Below are 18,650 nucleotides of genomic sequence, written 5' to 3' on the forward strand. Positions count from 1 at the left end.
GCTGTCACAGCGATATGTAGGTTGAAAAATATCGAAATATCGCTTCATAATCTATCGATAAGAGCAACTTCTAAGCAACTTGGTCAGTTTGGTCAAAAAAAATGAACTCCTTGGCCAGGCTTGGAAGCTACGTTTGCCAAAGTGTGCAAATCGCCGGCTGCGGCGTAAGTCTAACACAAACTAATAGCAATTGCACATTACAGTTATAACAACATTATCTCCGCAGTTGCAGCAAGTGCGCACAAAATATGCCGACTGGCGGATGATACGCGATGTCAAGCGACGCAAATGTGTCAGCGAGCATGCCAAGGAGCGTTTGCGGGTCAATTCGCTGCGAAAGAACGATATACTGCCAATTGAGCTGCGCGAGGTTGCCGATGCCGAGATAGCCGCATTTCCCAGAGATTCCTCATTGGTGCGTGTGCGAGAACGTTGCGCACTTACGTCACGGCCGCGCGGCGTTGTCCACAAATATCGACTCAGCCGCATTGTGTGGCGCCACTTGGCGGACTACAATAAGCTGTCGGGTGTGCAGCGTGCCATGTGGTAGAATAAGTGTGTACTTTCATTTAGCCCTGTTAAAACCAATAATACAATAATAAACCAAGTGTAATTGAGTATTGGCTGGCACAGCTGATTCTCAAAAAGAAAAGTCTATCGCCTATCGATAACGATAACTCGTTTGTTTACGTCTCCCGTTTGTTTACCAGCGCCCAGACAGTTGAGAAATGGGCAGCAAGGCGGACAAGAAGCGGCACAGTTCCATGCGCCAGCCAATCAATTTGGTGAACTTCAGTTTTTTGGAGCACAGGGCGACGCTCAGCGATCAGCTGCTCACCAAGAGCCGGCATCAGCACAGTCTTGTGGAGAACGAATCGGATTTTTGGCAGTTTGTCAACAAATATGAGTCCATGCTGCGCCAACTGGGTCAGCCGGTGCTGCCGACGCTGCTCAGCGAATCGGAGTATCTGCAGCCGGTGCCGTATCACAAAAGCAAGCATCTGGCGCTACAGCTGGACGAACAGGCGCTGCGCCACGACACGAGAGCCGACAACGAGGAGCTGCAGGCGCAATTCCAGCAACTCGTGCTCATCTATTTGGATTTTAAGCAAAAGGAGAAATTCAATCGCATCAAAAAACTGCGACAAGCCCAACGTGCGCTGCCCATTGCACGATTCAAGGACGATCTGCGCAGCGCCCTCCAAGCGACACGTGTGCTCATCGTGGCCGGCGACACCGGCTGCGGCAAGTCCACGCAGGTGCCGCAATATCTGTACGAGTTCGGCTATCGCAGCATAGGCAAGTCCTCAGCGCCAACTAATTGATACCATTTCATCTAATCCTCCAATTACCACAGCCTGCACGCAGCCGCGACGCTTGGCCTGCGTGTCGCTATCGAAGCGCGTGGCCCACGAGCTGCTCGATGATTATGGCAACAAGGTGGGATTTCAGATACGCTTCGAGCGCAACCGGACGCAAAATACGCACATCTTGTTCATCACGGAGGGCTTGCTGCTGCGCCAGCTGGCTGTCGCCCCCAACTTGGAGCAGTACGACGTGCTCATACTGGACGAGATACACGAACGCAATCTCTTTGGCGACTTTCTTCTGGGCGTCACCAAGTGTCTGCTGCGCGCCAAGCCGGAGCTGAAGCTGATACTCATGTCGGCGACCATCAATGTGGAGCTCTTCCATGGCTACTTCAAGGATGAGGGCGCACAACTGCTTCAAGTGCCCGGTCGTTTGTTTCCCATCAAGCTGCGCTATATGCCGCCGCCGGCGCTGGAGCTGAAGGCGGGCCAAGCGACGGCGGGCAGCAGCAAACGTTCGCAGAGCGCACGCCTCGATCCGGCGCCCTTCATCCAGGTGCTCAGCCTCATCGATCAGCAGTATCCCAGTGCGTAGACCAGCAGCACAACAAAATCACATAAAATCTCTTAAAAAGTATCTCCAAATCTCTTGCAGTAACGGAGCGCGGCGATGTGCTGATCTTTGTCAGCGGCGTCAACGAGATCGACAGCATTTGCGAGGCCATCCGAGAATATGCCAAGGAGCAGACACAGTGGCTGGTACTGCCGCTGCACAGCGGCCTGGCCCTCGCCGAGCAGGACAAGGTATTCGATTATGCGCCCGATGGCATGCGCAAGTGCATCGTCTCCACCAACATAGCGGAAACATCGCTGACTGTCGACGGCGTACGCTTTGTCATCGACTCCGGCAAGGTCAAGGAGATGAGCTACGATGCCAGCTGCAAGGGCCAGCGTCTCAAGGAGTTCTGGGTGTCCAAATCATCCGCCGAGCAGCGCAAAGGGCGTGCCGGCCGCACTGGACCCGGGGTGCGTTCCATGAATGCCATTCAATATTATTTAAGCATATACTTGACTCACACAAGCTCTTCCATGTGCAGGTGTGCTTCAGGCTGTTCACGCAGCAACAGTTCGATGCCTTCGAGCCGTATCCCATGCCGGAGATCTATCGTGTGCCGCTGGACACGATGCTGCTGCAGATGGTCTCGATGGGCCTGCCCGATGTGCGCGCCTTTCCCTTCATCGAACCGCCCGAAACAGAGCGCATCGAGCAGACCATTCTCTCGCTCAAGCAGCACGTAAGTCGCACACTCAAGCACCGAGCAAAACCTTAAGCTAGACACAAATCCTCTTTTTGCAGTGCGCGCTCAGCGTTGATGAGAAGATAACTCCGCTGGGCAGCTCGCTGGCCAATTTGCCCGTGGAGCTGCCCATTGGCAAGATGCTGCTGATGGGCTGTGTATTTCCGGAGGTCGAGCAGCTGCTCACCCTGGCCGCCATGCTCAGCGTACAGAATCCATTGACCACGCGCGCCCACACGGATCAGCGCTGCGAACGTGAACGCCAGCCGCTGGAGTCCGAGCAAGGGGATCTATTCACGCTGCTGCGCGCCTATCGCGAGTGGCTGCAGCTGAAGATGGCGCGCGAGAACACGCGCAAATGGTGCCATCGCCTGGGCATCGAGGAGCAGCGCTTCTACGAGGTCTGCAAGCTGCGCCAGCAATTCCAGCGCATACTCGAGAGCTGCCGCATGGCGCCGCCCAGTGATGCTGGCGCGCTCAATCGTACCGAACGTGCCCGCCGCCATGGTGAGCTGCGTCAGCTGAAGGCGCTCAAGCGGCGCCAGCGCCTGGAGCAGCCGCGCCAGCGCAAGCTGCTCAAGCGCCAGCACGGCGCTGCGGATACGCAGCAGGAGGAGGATGATGATGCACCGGACACTGAAGATATGCGCGACGTTGACTTTCGGCTGCGTCACGATGGACGCCAACTGGCGCTGCTCGCTCGTTCCGCTCAACTGGAGCGGCATCGGGATGTGTTGCTGCTCAAGCTGTTGCTTGTCAGCGGCTTCTATCCGCAGCTGGCCATTGCCGATGAGTTCAACTATTGCAAGGGCGGCGGCCAGCAGTTCTTTCACACGCAGCTCAAGCCGTTTCTCTCGCTCCATCCCAATGCGCATTTCGCAAAATCCTATGAGCTGCTCAAGCTCAGCGACAGTGAACTCCATGCCAAGCCAGACTACTATACGCCCAAGCAGCCGCTTAGCGAGCGCCATCAGGTGCTCTGTTATCAGTGAGCACTCCGCAATTGTATTCAACTAAAGTCCTGCATCGAGTCGAACGCATCGCATTTCGGATACTCAAACAATTATTTCGTTTGACTCGATTGCTTGTTCGATCGTTAGCTCGAACATGTTGCCGACTCGTACAAGTCGAGCTCGAACATGTTCTTGATTGCGTGCAAGTCGATCTCGAGCATGACTGAGATCGAGCTTGTCGATTGTCGGTTAGCTTGAATGAGTATCCGAGTTTGATGCTGATGAATTAGCCGCTGCAGGGCTGTACGTTGAATACACTAGCTTATGGCCAAGTTGTTGATCCTTGCAGGTCCCTGCTGGAGACGGCCAAGCCATATTTGATGAACTGCATACGGCTGCCAGCGGCACAGACGCTGCTCCTCTTTGGCTATGCCATCGATACCAATTGGGGCATATCGCGCATCGTTTGCGACGGCTGGCTGGCCCTGGACTTTCCTCAGCCGGGCAGCGGACTGCTGCTGCTCAGTCGCGCCATCGAGCTGCGACAACGCTGGAGCAGCCGGCTCTATGACAAGCTAAATGGTGCGTATATCCTCGCTCTCAGCCTCCCAAGAGTTCCTTAACAACCTTTTAATGCATTCCGCAGAGCTCAACAGCAATGAGAAGGCAACGTCGTGTGCGCCACCAAAAGCCGCTGGCCATGATCACGGCGACACGCTCTGGTCGGATCTTCTTGACTTCATGGCTCTGGATGTGGTCTATGGCATCAAGCGATTGCTGCCCGCCGATCAGAAGACACTTTATAACCGCTGCCCGCCGCCGGCGCGTCTGATGCTGTTGCCAGCAAATCCCTTTGTCCAGGACTATCCGCTAAGCGTGAACAGCGAGAAGGGCGGCCTCAACATATCCGAGCATGTCGTCTATGGCTGTCTGGCGGAGCTGCCCTGGACGCTGGCCATGGAGACGGCGCTGCAGACGCAGCTCTGGCGCTGTGCCCAGTGTGATTTCCAGCTGGAGCAGTTTGATGTGCCCGATCAGCTGTTGCATCGCCTGCAGTGCAAGGCACAGTCCGACGGCAAGCGACGACAACGACGCCAAAGTTCACCCGATCCGAAGGCAATTGTTGCAGCGAGCAGCAGCAGCAGCAGCAGCAGAAGCAATGGCTGCGACTATCACTGCGAGTCCTGTGGCCGCCATCTGAAGCTCTCCCAGATCGATATACTGCGTCATCGACGTACCTGCGTCAAGCACAAGGAGCTTCCAACAAAAGCAATTTAAGTTACAATTCGGTTGTTACAATCTAAGCAATAAGCATGCCCAATAGAATAGGCCATCAGTGTACGCCTCAGCTGAGAGACAAACCCGCACTGCACTTATGCAAATTACAGTGCAAGCCCACAAATGTGGCACGCCTCGCTTCCAGATTTGTTTCACACTTGCAGAGAGAATTGAACATAATTTTCTTTGAGCGATTTAAGAATTATTATAAGCCATATTTTAAATGTATTCAAATAGGACACAACTGCGCAACACAAAGCAATAGAAACTGTGACTAGGAATTATTTAATTAATGATTAATTAATTAATTAATATTTAGACGCCCTCGCTTTGTCTTCCTGACGCACTTTTTATATATATATATATATGGTATTAACTACGATTCAATATATAATTGCAAATCTATGTAATATGCATAACAAAATGAATAAATTCTATTTTATACCCAAAGCTAACAACTGTTTGGAAAAGCGTCGGTGCTTAGAGTCCGATCTGCTATGAAACTTTCGCATTTGCTGTTCAAAATTGAGTTCGTTTCGGTACAAAGGGGAAAATTTGACAATTTGACAAACAATAATAAATTTGGCGTATGAAATAGGCAATCAAAATTAATTAATAAATGCAATTTTATTTCAAGAGATATTTTCACTTCTCTTGCTTTTTAATACTTTGATTTCTTTCAGTTTTTCGTTCTTCGTGCTTTTCTTTCAGATTTCTTCATTATCTCACTTTCTCTGTCTCTCTCTCCCTTTATATATATTTATCGCTCGATCTCTTCGTTTCATGAGAGAGTTTTCCATTATTATAAACATATATTTATCATGTGCTTGTCTTTTAAGAAATTATTTTTAAATATTATTAAAACTCGGCAACTTTTGTTTTTCTTGAAGAAACATCACGATATCTAACTGTCTCTCTCCCTCTTTCTTTAGCTTCGTCTCTGTTTGGGGATTTTCTTCTTACACTTTTATTGCTTTTATAACAAACTTGATTTTCATGATTAAGTTTTGTTAAATATTTTTCTTGTTTCACATTTCATGTTCATTTGTATTCTTAATGCGTGTGTGTGTGTGGTTTATGCTTAAGAGTCTAGAGAATTAAAAAGTTATATACACAAGTAGTATATAAATAAGCCTAGCATATATGTATACACATATATATATATAAAAACATTTATATGCATATGCGTATATATATATATTAGTATACAGTTAGCGCTCTATATAGTACTTATGTCTATTTATATCTACGCCTAGAACAGTCTAGAAATCGGTAGTAGATGCCGCCTTCCATATGCGGAACAGATACGAAATGAAAAAATAATATCGGCAGAGAATAATAATAAAATAATTGTCTAAAAGCAATTTTAGAGTTTCCCTCAAAACGCGGGCGTGTGCAGCAAATGTGAATAGGCGAATAAATGAGCGAATGGAATGAATAGAATCGTAAAAGAAAAAGAAAAAGAAAATAACATAAAAAAAAAAAAAAAACAACGAAACGAAATAAAAAAATGTTCTATCGTAGATTCTTCATTTAGTCTTTCTAGTTCCATTTAGGGCATGATGTACTCCAAGTCGAATTTGGCGCCGATGCGCGGCACTCGCGGCTTCCTGGTCACCTTTGGCTGTGAGAGAACGAGAGAATTGTCAATTGTGTGGGCTAATCAAAGGAATTGGATTCATCGGGCTTACCTTAATAACAGCCGCTTCCTCAGTTTTGACAGCGGCAACACTTGTGCTGGCCTCTGAATCTGGGGGCTAGAAGCGAGAGAGAGCAAAAGGGAGAGAGAGAGTGTGAGAATTATGTTTAAATTCAGTTCAACTTCTCCACACATTCCCAATTAACGGGGCGTGGCTCTTTTTACATAACTCGTTCAGTCAAACGAGAGAAAAACAAACGGACAGCGCATTTTCTTCAAATTCACTTACACTTTTTCCACCCTTTTTCCACTTACGTAGCATGCATTTTCCACAAACGGTTTAAAATCGATCGGTTGAACAATAATTATACAAGTTTTCCACACTTTTTTCGAGCTGAATGTGAATTAAATTGATAAAACTCAGATTCTAGCTAGATTTTTCACCAATCTTTCACTCTTGTGGGTGGATTGCGTGTTATGTTCACGTACATCACAAAAGGTAGCTACTGTACAGAGATTAAGCTGCCCAGTTCGAAGGTTTCGGGTTCCGTACTTTGATCATCAATCAGTCAGTCAATTAGTCGGTCAGTCAGTCAGTCAATCATTCAGCACAATATGTAAGAGGTATTTACCGTTATCTTGAGCGTTCTCATTAGCTCAGAGCTAGCCTCATCTCCTGCATTTTGTGCCGTTGCTGAGCCGCTCGCCTCCTGGAGTTGGACTTCGTTGGCAGCGCTGCTGTTGCCCGTTTCCAGTTTTTCCTGCTAAAGAAGAGAACAGAAAATTAGTTCACACATTTAAGCATTTCCCGGCCCGTGATGAGTATTAAACTAATAATTCTCCCAATCATGTGTTTACGGGATTGCTTGAGTCAAGATTAAGGCATCTTTAACAAGTTTTTACATAGATTTTGAGGAGAAATTCAATGAAATCAAGATTCAATGTTTTTCAATCAGTCAGTAAGAAAGACTGTCAATCGGTCGGTCAGTCAGTCAGTCAGCTGGTCAATCATTCATAGAGTCAGTGTGACATCGTCCAATCAGTTAATAAATGAGCTCATGAGTGTGTTGATTGATTGACGCACGCCAGTCAGCTAGTCAATCATTTAGTCAGTCAGTCATTTAGTCAATCAATTAGTTATGGAAATTATTAATTGCTTGACGCATGCTTTTCAATCAGTTAGTCAGCTAGTCAATTATTTAGTCAATCAATCAGTCAGTTTATCAGTCAGCCAATTAGTCAATCCGTTAATGAGTGTGTTAATTGATTGACGCAAGCCTGTCTAGCAGTCGGTCAATCCGTCAGCCAACTTGTCAATCACTTAGTCAGTTCGCTAGTCAATCAATTAGTCAGTTATTTCGTCAATCGATCAGTCAGTCACTTAATTTGAGTGTTGATTGATTGACGCACACCAGTCAGTCCAACGGTTAGCTAGTCAATCAGCCAGTCTGTCCATCAGTTTGTCAATCAGTCTGTCAGGGAATCAGAATCAGGCTAGTCATTCTGTCGAGACAGTCAATCATAAGAATCAGATAGTCAATCAGTTGAGTCAATCAATCAGACTAAATACACATTTATCTAACTAAATGGCTGCTTATGAATTTTACCATTTGCTGGGCGTTACGCTGCGACTTCTTGGGCCGATAGGCCTGGATGGGCACAAAGTCCTGAATCGATGTGTACGAGCGACGCGGATTGGCATTGCCGTAGTAGTTGCCATCGGACGGCCGATTGTTGCTGCTGCTGCTGCTGCTGGTATTGTTGTTGTTGTTGTTGCTGTTGTTGTTGTTGCTGTTGTTGCTGCTGTTGTTGTAATTGTTGTTATTATTGATGGGATAATAATTGCTCGAGCTGCTGTTGTAGCGCTGATGGCTATTGTTGTAGCCGCCGCTGAGACCCGACGGCATAAACGTGGCAGCCTGCACCAGCTGAGGCGTCCTAATCGCGCGCACAGCTGTCTCTGATGCAAGTTGTTGTTGTTGTTGTTGTTGCTGCTGCATCTGGTGCTGTGCCTGTGGATGTTGCAGCAACTGTCTCATAAGGCTCTCAGCTGATGGTGCTGGCGCTTCTGGAGACTCTTCGTCATTCGGCTGCCTGCTGCTGCTCAGCAACGGTCCCTGATCCCATTGTTGCGTGGATATCAGCAGTTCCGATTGCAGCTTTGCCTGCTGCTGCTGTGCCTCGCGCTGCCAGAAGAGCGGCGGCTGCGGCAATTTCTGCAAAATACAAATATAACGAGAATTAGCTCAAATGATATTTCTATGCCATTTCAATCGATCTAATGCTATGGCAACTTTATAATATGATGCTTCGATCCGGCGTATTTCAAAACAAAGACGCAACTCTCATTCGGATAAATTAGAGACTTGGAGAGACGACGGACTGATATATATATATATATATATATAGAAAGAGAGAGAGACAGTTCCGCATTAACAATGGATATGGAATGGCGCCTAGTTTTATGTGTACATTTAGAAGAATTTGTTGGCAAGCGCTTACAGGCATTTGACTGGGCAGCGGCGCTTGGGGCAGCTGCTGCGACGTGGACGGAACGTTGGCCAACGACTGCGATTGTGATTGTAGCTGAAAATGCGACTGCGACGGCAGATTCGTTGGGAATGCTGCTGACATTTGCTGTGCCGTCGACGGCTGTGACGACGACGGCGGCTTCAGGCCCAACAGTAGCTTGAGCGCCTGCGTTTGATCATGCGGCGTCGCTGAAGCGGCGGCCTGGTTACGCTGGACATGATCCAGCTGCTTGACTCCTCCTGGCTCCTGGCCCGGCGGCGTTGAGCGTGACGACAACGACAGCGGCGCCTGCGTGGACATTGTGCGCCAGTTTTGCACCACCTGCGACTCCTTCTTGGCGACGGCCGTCGAGGAGCGTGCCGCCGCGCCAGATGTGGACGGCTGTGTGCCGGCAGCAGAGCTTGACGACGCATCGCTGGCGCCGGGCAAATAGAACTCATCGGCAATGTGCGTATTCATGGTGATCGCATTATATTTGCTGCTGGCGGCAGTGATAAAACGCCCGCCCGGCTGCTGCTGTTCGCGCCAATCCCGACGCATTGCATCCGTGCGCGCCTTCAGCTGATACGACGGCGGCTGCTGAGCAGCGGGCGCAGCTTGTGCCGGCGGCGGCTGCTGCTTCTCGTTGGCATCTACAGAGAGAAGAGAAAAAGTGAGAGAGTTGCAGAGGATTAAGGATTAAATTGTGAGCAGTACTCGCACTGACCGCTCGCATTAATGATGACCAGCGCGCTCTCGGGCACCTTGTAGACACGCTCATCGGCAATACCATGGATGTCGCCGCAGTTGGCCACACACCTGTCGAAGAGCAGCTCACAGAAGGTCTCCACGGAGTTGAGACACTCAAGGCGCACCGGATTCGGATCGCTAACGGGATGTATGCCAATTACCGTGCCGGTTATGCCCACGGGCACCATGTAAATGGTGCGTACGACAACGACACGATCGAAGAGACGCACTGCACCGGGCGTCCTATAGACATCCGGCAGCGTTACGTTCGGTTTGATCAACAAATGTGGCTTCACCTGCAGCTTAACGTTCTTGACCGGCAACAGACGCAGCTCATCGGCAGCGGCCAGGAGCAGCTCAACGGTCTCCTTGCAGACGGTACGCGAACCGCACGTAATGCGATCCACTTTCATGTGCGGCTGCTGGCGCACCCAATTGGCAACATCCTCGATATGATGCTGGCCGATGGCGTCCGGAAAGATGTCCTCCTCATAGATAAACTCGCCGCGATCGCTGCTGCTGCTAAAGTAGTCCACAATCGACGGATAACGATCACAATAGCTGCTCATCAGCTCAATGGCCAGGCTCGAGTAGAACCATTGATTGTTTAGGCGGCGACAGTAGCCGGCCCGTTCCTCGTTCAGACGCGGATACTTTAGCTGCAGTCCAATATTGTGCTTGGACACGTTCTCCATGCGCTCGCGTCGCGGCCCGAGGACTACCCAAACGGTGCCCGTCAGCCGGCCCAGACATTTGCTGGTTATATCCAATTCCCGGCACACCTTGTACGAGTTCATGTAGTCCCGATCCCGTTGCTCCTGCAGCTGGCGTGCGGCCAACAGCTGCGGCTCCGGCCCGACGCGCAAATTAACTGCAAACGAATGAACAGCATAAAGTTAGTTCAGGCTCAGGTTACGAGAGATGCCAGAGCAGAAGTAGCCGGGTCTAGGGTCTAGAGAGACGAACGGACGAACAGACGCCTGAGGCTTCTTCCTGCTGCCTCTATACACCTGCTCAATAAATGCAGAGGGCATTCGGAATGGGGTAGGCTATTTTCTTCAGCCAAGTCCCGAACACATACCCTGTACACGGCCACAGCTGTAGACAAGCATGGGATCCAGTACGGTGCCCTCGCTGCCCGCATAGGGTTCGCCGATAAAGAAAACGGTGCTGCCGACGGGAAAGAGCTGCTCGATTTTCCGGAACTGCACATGCAAATTGTCGCGCACTGTGATATCGGAGACAACGCCCTGTGCCGGATATGGGGTGACCGAGCTGTTCCACGAATCCTGCATAAATATGCTGCCACGCTGTCCAAATTCCACAGAGCTGCCGGCATAGGTGCGTATATAGACGAGCACATAGTAGTTGGCGAACTTGATGCCCATGCGGCTGGTAAAGCTGCGCAAATAAAAGCAAACATTAGATTTGGAAATTATGTGTTTAAGAGCCTTGCATCGGATCGGTTAAGTCATTTGCAATTGAAGAGGATACTCAATCAATTAAACGACAGATTTGAACCTTCGAGTTTCGAGCTAAGCACGATTCAAATGAACGTTGGATCAAACTTGAAGGTGTTCGTACAAACGAAGTTCGAGCTGTTCGAGTCAGCAACATGTTCGAGCTCGATCTGTACGAGTCGTCATCAACATGTTTGAGCTACACTTGTTGAATTATTGAAATAACCGAAAAATCTTTCGTTTCGAACGATGCAAGGGTTATTTATAAATCGATGCGCTATTGGCTCGATACTTAACTGTTCCTCGAGCGCTTTGCAGTCGGATTCAAAATATCGCGATTCGTTTGCACGCACGCCGTCCTTGTCGACGATTTGATCGCGTGTCGCCACGCTCTCCACCTTGGCCTTGATCAAATGCGGCCAGCCGATGTGCACCACCTGTCCGAGATACTGCGAAGCCACAGACGTGAGCGTGTCCTGCTGATGTCGCCGCTTCGGCAGCAACACCATGCTCTGATTGCGGCTCGCCTGCTCGAACACCTTGACCCGATCGTAGCGCAGATCAAACTGAAAGCAAGAAAGATGCAAATGTTAGCTAGCCAAACCTACTCTATAAGATTTCTATTTACTCACATTAAACTCCAAGTGTTTCATGGTCGGAAAGCCGGGAAAGAAGACGTGACGCGCCGCATTCGGCAGCTCCACGCACACAGTTCGCGGCGTATTGATCGCAATCTCGTGCGCCCAGCGTGCCAGCTCCGTGCAGAAGACGTGCTGCAGCGATTTGAGCGGCGCCAGCGCCTTCATCGGACCCTGCGATTGGGCACTGTAATCGTATTGAAACATCGGCCCGTGGCGATTCCTATTACGCTCCTCGCTGTTGAGCAGCGGCTCACACGCAGACATGGCCCTCAGCAGGCGATCCTCTTCGATGAAGGGTATCAGCACAACTGCCTCCCAGTCGTGCTTTTTGCCATTCAGATCGCTCTCGAATTCCGTCGGATAGAACTCGGCCAGTGGACTGTTCGGGTTGAGCATCAGATCGTGATATGCCGCCGGCAATAGGCTCACGCTTGCTGCTGGCAGCACCGCAAGCAGCTGTAAATCGGTTCAAGAATCAGAATTTATATATATATATATTCCGTAATCTGCCTGGCTAGGCATAAGCAGAGGCATCTATCGGGAGGCCACATTGTAAATGTATATTTTGCACATCCTCACTTCGATGACTACTTTGTTTGGTCAAAAATCGATAAGTATCGATTTATCGATATCAGCTACTTCTGCTTCGCTAAAAATCGATTAGTATCGATTTCTTTTTCATACATTTGGGCATTTTCAAACTCTCCTCCTACCTTAAAATCGATAAATATCGATTTTTATACACTCTCTTAGCCTAAAATCGATAAGTATCGATTTTTATACACTCCCTTTGCCTTTATGTTTATTAAAAATCAATGGAAATAGTTCAAAAGGGTTTTCCTAGATTGGGTAACTATGTGCGACAGACAAACATGGGATTCGATTTCAGCATCGACCGAAAAATCGATAAATATCGAAATCGGAGTTCCGATAGAATGGAAAGTCTACGCCAAATTTCGCTTTTCACTAATAAACCATAAAACGTGTCAGTTATTCGGAAATGAATTGTTCCAAGGTGAGTACGGAGCATCTTCTGGGCGGATTTCGATATGTTATTTACCTGCTGGAAGGGCAAAAATGGTTTGCCCAGCTTAAAATTGATGCGAATGTCCTTGATGTTGGTCAGATCGCTGATGAAGGGCGCATAGTGATAGGGATAATACCAATCCCAGGACTGAACGCCCCGATAATAATAGTCGAGCACCCACTGCATCGCGGTCACATAATGATAGCCCAGCTCGGCAATCAGATCGCTGTGCATCTCGTTCTTGAACTTGTTCCGATAGTAGTTCCGCTTGTAGTTCTGGAATTCGGAACGCAATGACGTTTGCTCGTCCCCAAAATCCTCATCGCTGTCGCCCTCATAAAGCTGCGGTAGAAGAAAAAAAGAATTGGAGAAGTTAAGATTTGAATATAAAAATATAATGAAATGTTAACTCACGAACTGAACTAAGATAAACCCAAACCAGAGACTTTGATATTGGGAAAGATTTCAAGTAATCGATCTTTGAGAAGCAAAAAAAACCGCAATCCGCCAATTTACCACTGTTGCTGGTGAAATTGCCCAAAAGCCCAAAAAATCTTTGAATCGCATTTGTGCACTGAGTAAACGGGGCTTCTGTGAAAAGCGTGAAACATGTCTCAAATAATTTTTCACTTAGATACGTGGAAATGAACTTGAAATGAAACTTTGACACCCATTATACAAATGTTTTTCACGCTTTTTCCACACATGCGGGTGGAATTCATTACCAAAGGCTAATTACAATGGAAATTTCAGATAACGGATTGGAATGTGCATTGATCATCAATCAGTCAGTCAGTCAGTCAATCAATCAATCGTATAAGAACTTGCTTAAATTTGATTGGGATATCATGAAAAAATTTAAGTTTTTAATAAAAATAACAACTTAATTTTCGTTTAAAAGCTTTCATTAGATATCGTAGTCTGATATGATATAGATACATATACATATATGATATATATATATGATATATAGTTGCCCGATCGGCCCGACTTTAGCACACATACATACATACATATTAATTGCCTGGAGCAAGAAGAAGAGAAGACAGACATAAGCTGTTCTGTTGATGCTGATCAGGAATACATATATATAAATAGTTTAAGATCCAGTTAAAAGCTCATCATTTGTGCTGCCAAACAGTTATATTTTATGTACATATGTATATGAGGCGCATATTAAAACTGTATGCAAAAGCAACAAATGTAGTGCGTGCTCTTTCGCACGCGCTGACTAGATGTGCGGTTGAAATGCTAAAAACTGCGAAAGCTGTTGATTGCGAGAGAGAGAGATACACGCATGCACGCACACATGCACACGCATGCGAACATGCAGTAAATGAAAGCTCGACGCAAATGAAATGCAAAGCTCGCGCTCTCGCGCTCACGCTCTATCCCTGTCTATGTTTTTTCTTTGGGTTTAGCTTGCGGTAAATGAGCAGCTGGTTTAAGGTGAGTTAAGCAGAGGATTTACTTGGCATAGAAATAATTACCTTCATGCTATTGTCAATGAGTGCGGCCAGATCATCGCTATAGCCATCGAAGCTGCCGTTCTTGAGCTCGGCAACATCCACATCGAACGCCTCGGTCTTGGCATTCATGTACTTGAGATCGTCGCTGTGCTCCTCGAACAGCTGCAGCTCCACCTCGCTGAGGGCGTGCATGAACTGCTCCAAACGTTCCAGATTCAGTTTGCCGTGCTCATTGATATTGCCGCCCAGCTGGCGATAGATACGTATGTAGGTCTTGTAGAGCAGCGGCAGGGCATTCGACGAGATATGCAGGCAGGGCAGATGCGGTATAAAATCGTTGCCCACCATGAAGCCCATCAGTACCCAGTCATCGATTAGCTGTGCCACGTCCAGTTTTTGTTCGGGCGTCGACAGCTGATGGAACTCCAGCTCCAGATATTCGCGCAGCAAGCCCAGATGCAGCAAAAAGAAGCGCGTCTCCTCGACAGAGGTGCGTTTCACATTGCGTCCAAATTTCACCTCCTCGCGCAACACCACAAAATGCAGCTCGTGCGTGCACAGGCCCAGAATGATCAGATCCGCGTCCAGGCCGTACAGGCAGTGACGCGTATTGGGATCAAAATTCGGCTGCGCCTTCATGTAGCGTATATAGTCCATGATCTTGTGCTCACCCTCGCCGGGCGTCTCCTGGCCGCTGAGTATGATGCGACACTTTTGCCACAACGGATCCGTTGAGATTTTGGTGCGCAGAAAGCAGCGCAGGCCCAGCTGCAGCCGGGCCATAAACTCGGTGCCAGGCGTTATGCAGTTGCTATCGAAGCGTTCGTGCTCCCGCCGTTCGCCGCGCTGCAGCGCCTTCGCCTCAAGCATCTCGGCCTCGCGGGCGGAACGGAAGCGCCGGCTGCGCTGTTGATTCATTTTGGCACGTGGCGCGACACCGTCAACGGCCAGAAAGAACAGTTTCTGTGGCTTGATCAGATAGAAGAGCTTGTCGATATAGTTGTAAATGTCCTGGAATATTTGCGGCTCCTCCAGATGAAAGTGTATATTGTTGTCATCCGGATGCGAACAGTTGTGCACAATGCCATTCATGTCCAGGTACAGATTATCGAATTCCGGTATCTGCCAACAAACAAATATTTCTCTCTAATTTTGAAGCAACTAAACCTTCCCCCCCTCCGCTCCCACATTTGCCTTCACCATACTTACGCTATGCTCACGCGCCAATTCGCTGAGACACGGATACCGTTCGCTGATATAACGAAAAAACTTTGGTACACCCATGGTGTTGCGTCCTTTGGGGTTGGTTTTGTTGGCTTGAAGCGGTTATTTATATCCTTGCCACGTCTGTTTCGCAACAACAATGACAACAATTGTCTGCTGCTTGGTTCTGGCTGCTGCTGCTGCTGCTGCTGCTGCTGCGGCTGCTGCTGCTGTTTCGCACAGAAAATTTCGACTTGTTTGTATGCAGCGTGACTGCAATCTGTATGCGCCTAAATTCCCATAATTCAATTACTAACTAAATACCAACTAAATACTGTTGCCACGAAAAATACCTAATGTTGTGTTGAAAGATATTACGCCAAACAGCTGTTTGTCGTGCAGTGTTAGTGATGTGCGAGTGATAGTGACAAATTTATCAAGCAGCCAGATATTTGAAAACATCTACGTATTGATATTGGGCGGGATATACAAATTTATAATTAATATAATTAATAAATTGTGAAATTAATCTCTACACTCCAATTGATACGCTAAAAGTGACATGAAAGACACGCGTTGAAAAACACGCCTTATCGATGTTTTTATATCGATACATCTATGCTTATCGCACATCAAGTCTCATAGCACTCAGCTAAGTGTCAGCGTAGCACGTGAACAGCTGTCAACAACAACAAAAATACTCTTTTTTTTTGTGAACGCTTCTGTTCGAAAATTTTTACGTAATTTCGATTGTAATTGTTTTAAACAGAAACAAGCGAAAATGTCGCTAATCCGTCAGGTGTTGTGCCGCACAGCGCCCACAATGCAGTTGTAAGTGCCTTGGCCATGCCCACATACCGTCCATCAATTGTGCTTCCTTCCTCCCATTGCAGCACCGCCCGTCGCTGGGCATCCGCACAGGATGTGGCGCCCATTGATCCGAACACGGCGCTGGCACGCCCCGAGGAGCTGGAGCAGCGCAACAAGCTGAGCGGCAAAATAACGGTGCCCGTTGACGTCAATCTCGGCCCCATATCGGGCGTGCCCGCCGAGCAGCTGAAGGAGCGCCGCGTCCGCATCCATATACCGCCCAAGAATGCCATGCAGAGCGGCACAGACAACGTGAACACCTGGCTAATTGAGTTCGATAATCGCGAACGCTGGGAGAACCCGCTCATGGGCTGGGCCTCCACGTAAGCAACGAGAGCCTGTCGGCGCGCTCCAAATTGAGTAGCTAATCCCCCCACACTTGGTCTCTCTCTCTTTCGCAGCGGCGATCCATTGTCCAATTTGAATGTGCAGTTTGGCACCAAGGAGGAGGCCATCACCTATTGCGAGCGCAACGGCTGGCGCTGGTACGTGGACGGCGAGCTGAAGCCCAAGAAGGAGCGCGTCAAGAACTACGGCGTCAACTTCTCCTGGAACAAGCGCACGCGCGTCTCCACCAAGTGAATGCCAGGCGTCGCCATCGCCGCCAAATGGCCGCAGAAAATTGCGACTTCTAAATAATTTAATTGCTTTTTTTTTCGCCTCCCCCCCCTTTCGCTTACATTAAAACTAAAGCCCAAACTTAATTGTATTGTGTGCGCCTGTGACTGCGCGGGGAGCGGGATCGGGAGCGGGAGCGCTTGGTATGCTTCCGTTTGCCCTTGTGCCGATGCCTGCTGCGACTGCAACTGCGACTGCGCTTCTTCGGTCGCTCGGAGCGTCTGCTGCCCGGAGAGCATCCTCTGCGCTCACGACTGCGACTGCGTCGCCTGTGCCTTGCCTCGCCGGCAAACGTTGGCAGCAACTGTTGCTGCTGCTGCTGCTGCTGGAGCGCCTGCATCTGCAGCTCGACCAGCTGATGCATCTCCTCGTGCAGCGTGGGCTTGCTCTTGCGATGCCGTCGCTGTTTGCGATGCGCTCGCCTGGTCTCCGCCACCAGTTGGGCAAAGTTGGCGTTCTGCTCGACGCTGGCACGCTGGCGTGGCGTGCGGCCGAGCACATGCTCATAGATGAGCAGCTTCTGGGCTGCGCTAAAGTTTGCCTGCAGATCCTCAAATGTGTTGGCCTCGAGCCGCGTCGCCGGCGGCAACAGCTGCTGCAGCTGTGCCGCGGTCAGCTGTACGCTGTGCTCTGCTGGCGTTGCACAGCTGGGCGGCAGCTCAGCCTCCACAGGCAGGCTGCCTGTTGTGGGCAACGGGCGATGCTGCTGCTTGTAAAGATGGTTAGCGACAATTGCGGGCTGAGTTTATCAATTGAGACTTGCCTGTAGCACGCCCTGCTCTGTCCAGTGCAGACGCTGCAGCAGCTGCTGGAGCTGCGCCCTGCTACTGGCCACATATTGACGCAGTTCGTCCTGGGCAGCGGCCTTCTCGCAGGACATGTTAAATGCATACGTTCTGTGTGACCGACCGGCTGGAATTGAGTGCGTTTTGTTTAGCGTAGCAGGGTCACACTTGAAAATACCAAACAGCAACGTAAACAACAATGCCGTAAAGGAAAGTAAATGCCAAAAACAAACGCAGCTTGCAAAATAATTTGATTTGTGTAAAAGCTTAGAAAACGTAAGAAAAACAAATTACACCAACTGCTCTTAAAACTATTTGTTGCCATTCAATCCACCATTTATTTTAGCTCCAAAAGAGCACAGTAAAAGCCATTATCAGGCAGGCGGCACCAACCCACGGCGATTTGCGTTCCCCAATGCGCGCCAGCTTCCAGAATGTGCCCAGTAGTCTGCAGTACATTATTGATATTATAAATTGCAAACAATAATGTAGAATGACCGCTTACCCCGTCTTGTTGCGATCAATGATGCTGGGAAAGAGCGAGCGCAAATAGGCGCAGGTGCATATCAGCAGCAGAATGACCGACAATAAGCTTTGGAAATTGAATAATGCACTCTGAAATTCAATAATGGTTTGTCAACTAATTTTAGGTGCTACATGCATCAATTTAATTATTACCATCTTGTTGTGTCGTTTGACTGTTGGCAAAGAAAAATAAATAAATAAATAACAAATTAAACTGTGACGTGCCGTGCTGAGTGTGGCCGAGCTTGCGATGTTTTAATATCGAAACGGTGACCGAAATATCGCTATACGTTATCGCTGCAGCACGCAACTC

At 48.7% G+C, this 18,650-nt stretch overlaps 6 protein-coding genes and 1 long non-coding RNA gene across 8 annotated transcripts; 4 read left to right on the forward strand and 3 right to left on the reverse strand.

The window, feature by feature from the left end:
* The first annotated feature begins 4 nt into the window (after positions 1–4).
* On the forward strand, positions 5–652 carry mRpS14 (mitochondrial ribosomal protein S14). Its single transcript, XM_002057961.4, has 2 exons — positions 5–164; positions 227–652. The coding sequence occupies exons 1-2, from the start codon at positions 102–104 to the stop codon at positions 548–550; spliced, it is 387 nt and encodes a 128-aa protein (XP_002057997.1). The 5' UTR covers positions 5–101; the 3' UTR covers positions 551–652.
* A 76-nt stretch (positions 653–728) lies between these two features.
* On the forward strand, positions 729–5,355 carry LOC6634680 (probable ATP-dependent RNA helicase DHX34). Its single transcript, XM_002057960.4, has 7 exons — positions 729–1,299; positions 1,358–1,897; positions 1,966–2,336; positions 2,408–2,605; positions 2,668–3,596; positions 3,911–4,143; positions 4,208–5,355. Exons 1-7 carry the CDS (start codon positions 729–731, stop codon positions 4,837–4,839), a joined length of 3,474 nt encoding a protein of 1,157 aa, XP_002057996.1. The 3' UTR covers positions 4,840–5,355.
* An 809-nt stretch (positions 5,356–6,164) lies between these two features.
* Positions 6,165–15,855, reverse strand: pcm (5'-3' exoribonuclease pacman). 2 transcript variants are annotated; one of them, XM_032440570.2, is made up of 12 exons: positions 15,546–15,855; positions 14,358–15,458; positions 12,901–13,209; positions 11,832–12,296; positions 11,497–11,765; positions 10,821–11,140; positions 9,717–10,610; positions 8,981–9,642; positions 8,086–8,694; positions 7,111–7,239; positions 6,531–6,596; positions 6,165–6,463 (listed from the first exon to the last, which is right to left on the reverse strand). In XM_032440570.2, the coding sequence occupies exons 1-12, from the start codon at positions 15,618–15,620 to the stop codon at positions 6,392–6,394; spliced, it is 4,971 nt and encodes a 1,656-aa protein (XP_032296461.1). In that variant the 5' UTR covers positions 15,621–15,855; the 3' UTR covers positions 6,165–6,391. The 2 variants fall into 2 exon arrangements, with proteins under 2 accessions (XP_032296461.1, XP_002057995.2); XM_002057959.4 differs by having other exon boundaries at positions 7,111–7,242; positions 15,546–15,853.
* Positions 15,856–16,208: 353 nt separating this feature from the next.
* ND-18 (NADH:ubiquinone oxidoreductase subunit 18) lies at positions 16,209–17,113 on the forward strand. The gene is made up of 3 exons (XM_002057958.4): positions 16,209–16,370; positions 16,433–16,732; positions 16,811–17,113. Exons 1-3 carry the CDS (start codon positions 16,321–16,323, stop codon positions 16,989–16,991), a joined length of 531 nt encoding a protein of 176 aa, XP_002057994.1. The 5' UTR covers positions 16,209–16,320; the 3' UTR covers positions 16,992–17,113.
* LOC6634677 (uncharacterized) lies at positions 17,032–18,032 on the reverse strand. The gene is made up of 2 exons (XM_032440579.2): positions 17,791–18,032; positions 17,032–17,730 (listed from the first exon to the last, which is right to left on the reverse strand). Exons 1-2 carry the CDS (start codon positions 17,905–17,907, stop codon positions 17,110–17,112), a joined length of 738 nt encoding a protein of 245 aa, XP_032296470.1. The 5' UTR covers positions 17,908–18,032; the 3' UTR covers positions 17,032–17,109.
* LOC138911783 (uncharacterized) lies at positions 17,991–18,552 on the forward strand. Its single transcript, XR_011417426.1, has 2 exons — positions 17,991–18,088; positions 18,159–18,552. It is a non-coding gene; the product is annotated as an uncharacterized lncRNA (long non-coding RNA).
* Positions 18,047–18,628, reverse strand: ksh (transmembrane protein 167A-like protein ksh). Its single transcript, XM_015169642.3, has 3 exons — positions 18,491–18,628; positions 18,318–18,427; positions 18,047–18,260 (listed from the first exon to the last, which is right to left on the reverse strand). The coding sequence occupies exons 1-3, from the start codon at positions 18,491–18,493 to the stop codon at positions 18,155–18,157; spliced, it is 219 nt and encodes a 72-aa protein (XP_015025128.1). The 5' UTR covers positions 18,494–18,628; the 3' UTR covers positions 18,047–18,154.
* Between the last annotated feature and the right edge of the window lie 22 nt (positions 18,629–18,650).

This window comes from Drosophila virilis, chromosome X (genome assembly GCF_030788295.1).
Source record: "Drosophila virilis strain 15010-1051.87 chromosome X, Dvir_AGI_RSII-ME, whole genome shotgun sequence".
In the NCBI taxonomy this organism is placed as follows: domain Eukaryota; kingdom Metazoa; phylum Arthropoda; class Insecta; order Diptera; family Drosophilidae; genus Drosophila; species Drosophila virilis.

Bases quoted from the DNA above. Each gene is read 5' to 3' on its own strand.
- mRpS14 (XM_002057961.4), top strand. From the start codon at position 102: ATGAACTCCTTGGCCAGGCTTGGAAGCTACGTTTGCCAAAGTGTGCAA. The intron at 165-226 runs GTAAGTCTAACA...TTATCTCCGCAG, and splicing joins TGCAAATCGCCGGCTGCGGC to TTGCAGCAAGTGCGCACAAA.
- LOC6634680 (XM_002057960.4), top strand. From the start codon at position 729: ATGGGCAGCAAGGCGGACAAGAAGCGGCACAGTTCCATGCGCCAGCCA. The intron at 1,898-1,965 runs GTGCGTAGACCA...AATCTCTTGCAG, and splicing joins CATCGATCAGCAGTATCCCA to TAACGGAGCGCGGCGATGTG. The intron at 3,597-3,910 runs GTGAGCACTCCG...TGATCCTTGCAG, and splicing joins CATCAGGTGCTCTGTTATCA to GTCCCTGCTGGAGACGGCCA.
- pcm (XM_002057959.4), bottom strand. From the start codon at position 15,620: ATGGGTGTACCAAAGTTTTTTCGTTATATCAGCGAACGGTATCCGTGT. The intron at 15,459-15,545 runs GTAAGTATGGTG...GTTTGTTGGCAG, and splicing joins AATTGGCGCGTGAGCATAGC to ATACCGGAATTCGATAATCT. The intron at 7,243-8,085 runs GTAAAATTCATA...TCTCTTCTTTAG, and splicing joins AGCGTAACGCCCAGCAAATG to CAGGAAAAACTGGAAACGGG.
- ND-18 (XM_002057958.4), top strand. From the start codon at position 16,321: ATGTCGCTAATCCGTCAGGTGTTGTGCCGCACAGCGCCCACAATGCAG. The intron at 16,371-16,432 runs GTAAGTGCCTTG...CTCCCATTGCAG, and splicing joins ACAGCGCCCACAATGCAGTT to CACCGCCCGTCGCTGGGCAT. The intron at 16,733-16,810 runs GTAAGCAACGAG...TCTCTTTCGCAG, and splicing joins CTCATGGGCTGGGCCTCCAC to CGGCGATCCATTGTCCAATT.
- LOC6634677 (XM_032440579.2), bottom strand. From the start codon at position 17,907: ATGTCCTGCGAGAAGGCCGCTGCCCAGGACGAACTGCGTCAATATGTG. The intron at 17,731-17,790 runs GCAAGTCTCAAT...TACAAGCAGCAG, and splicing joins CAGAGCAGGGCGTGCTACAG to CATCGCCCGTTGCCCACAAC.
- ksh (XM_015169642.3), bottom strand. The intron at 18,261-18,317 runs GTAAGCGGTCAT...AATGTACTGCAG, and splicing joins ATTGATCGCAACAAGACGGG to ACTACTGGGCACATTCTGGA.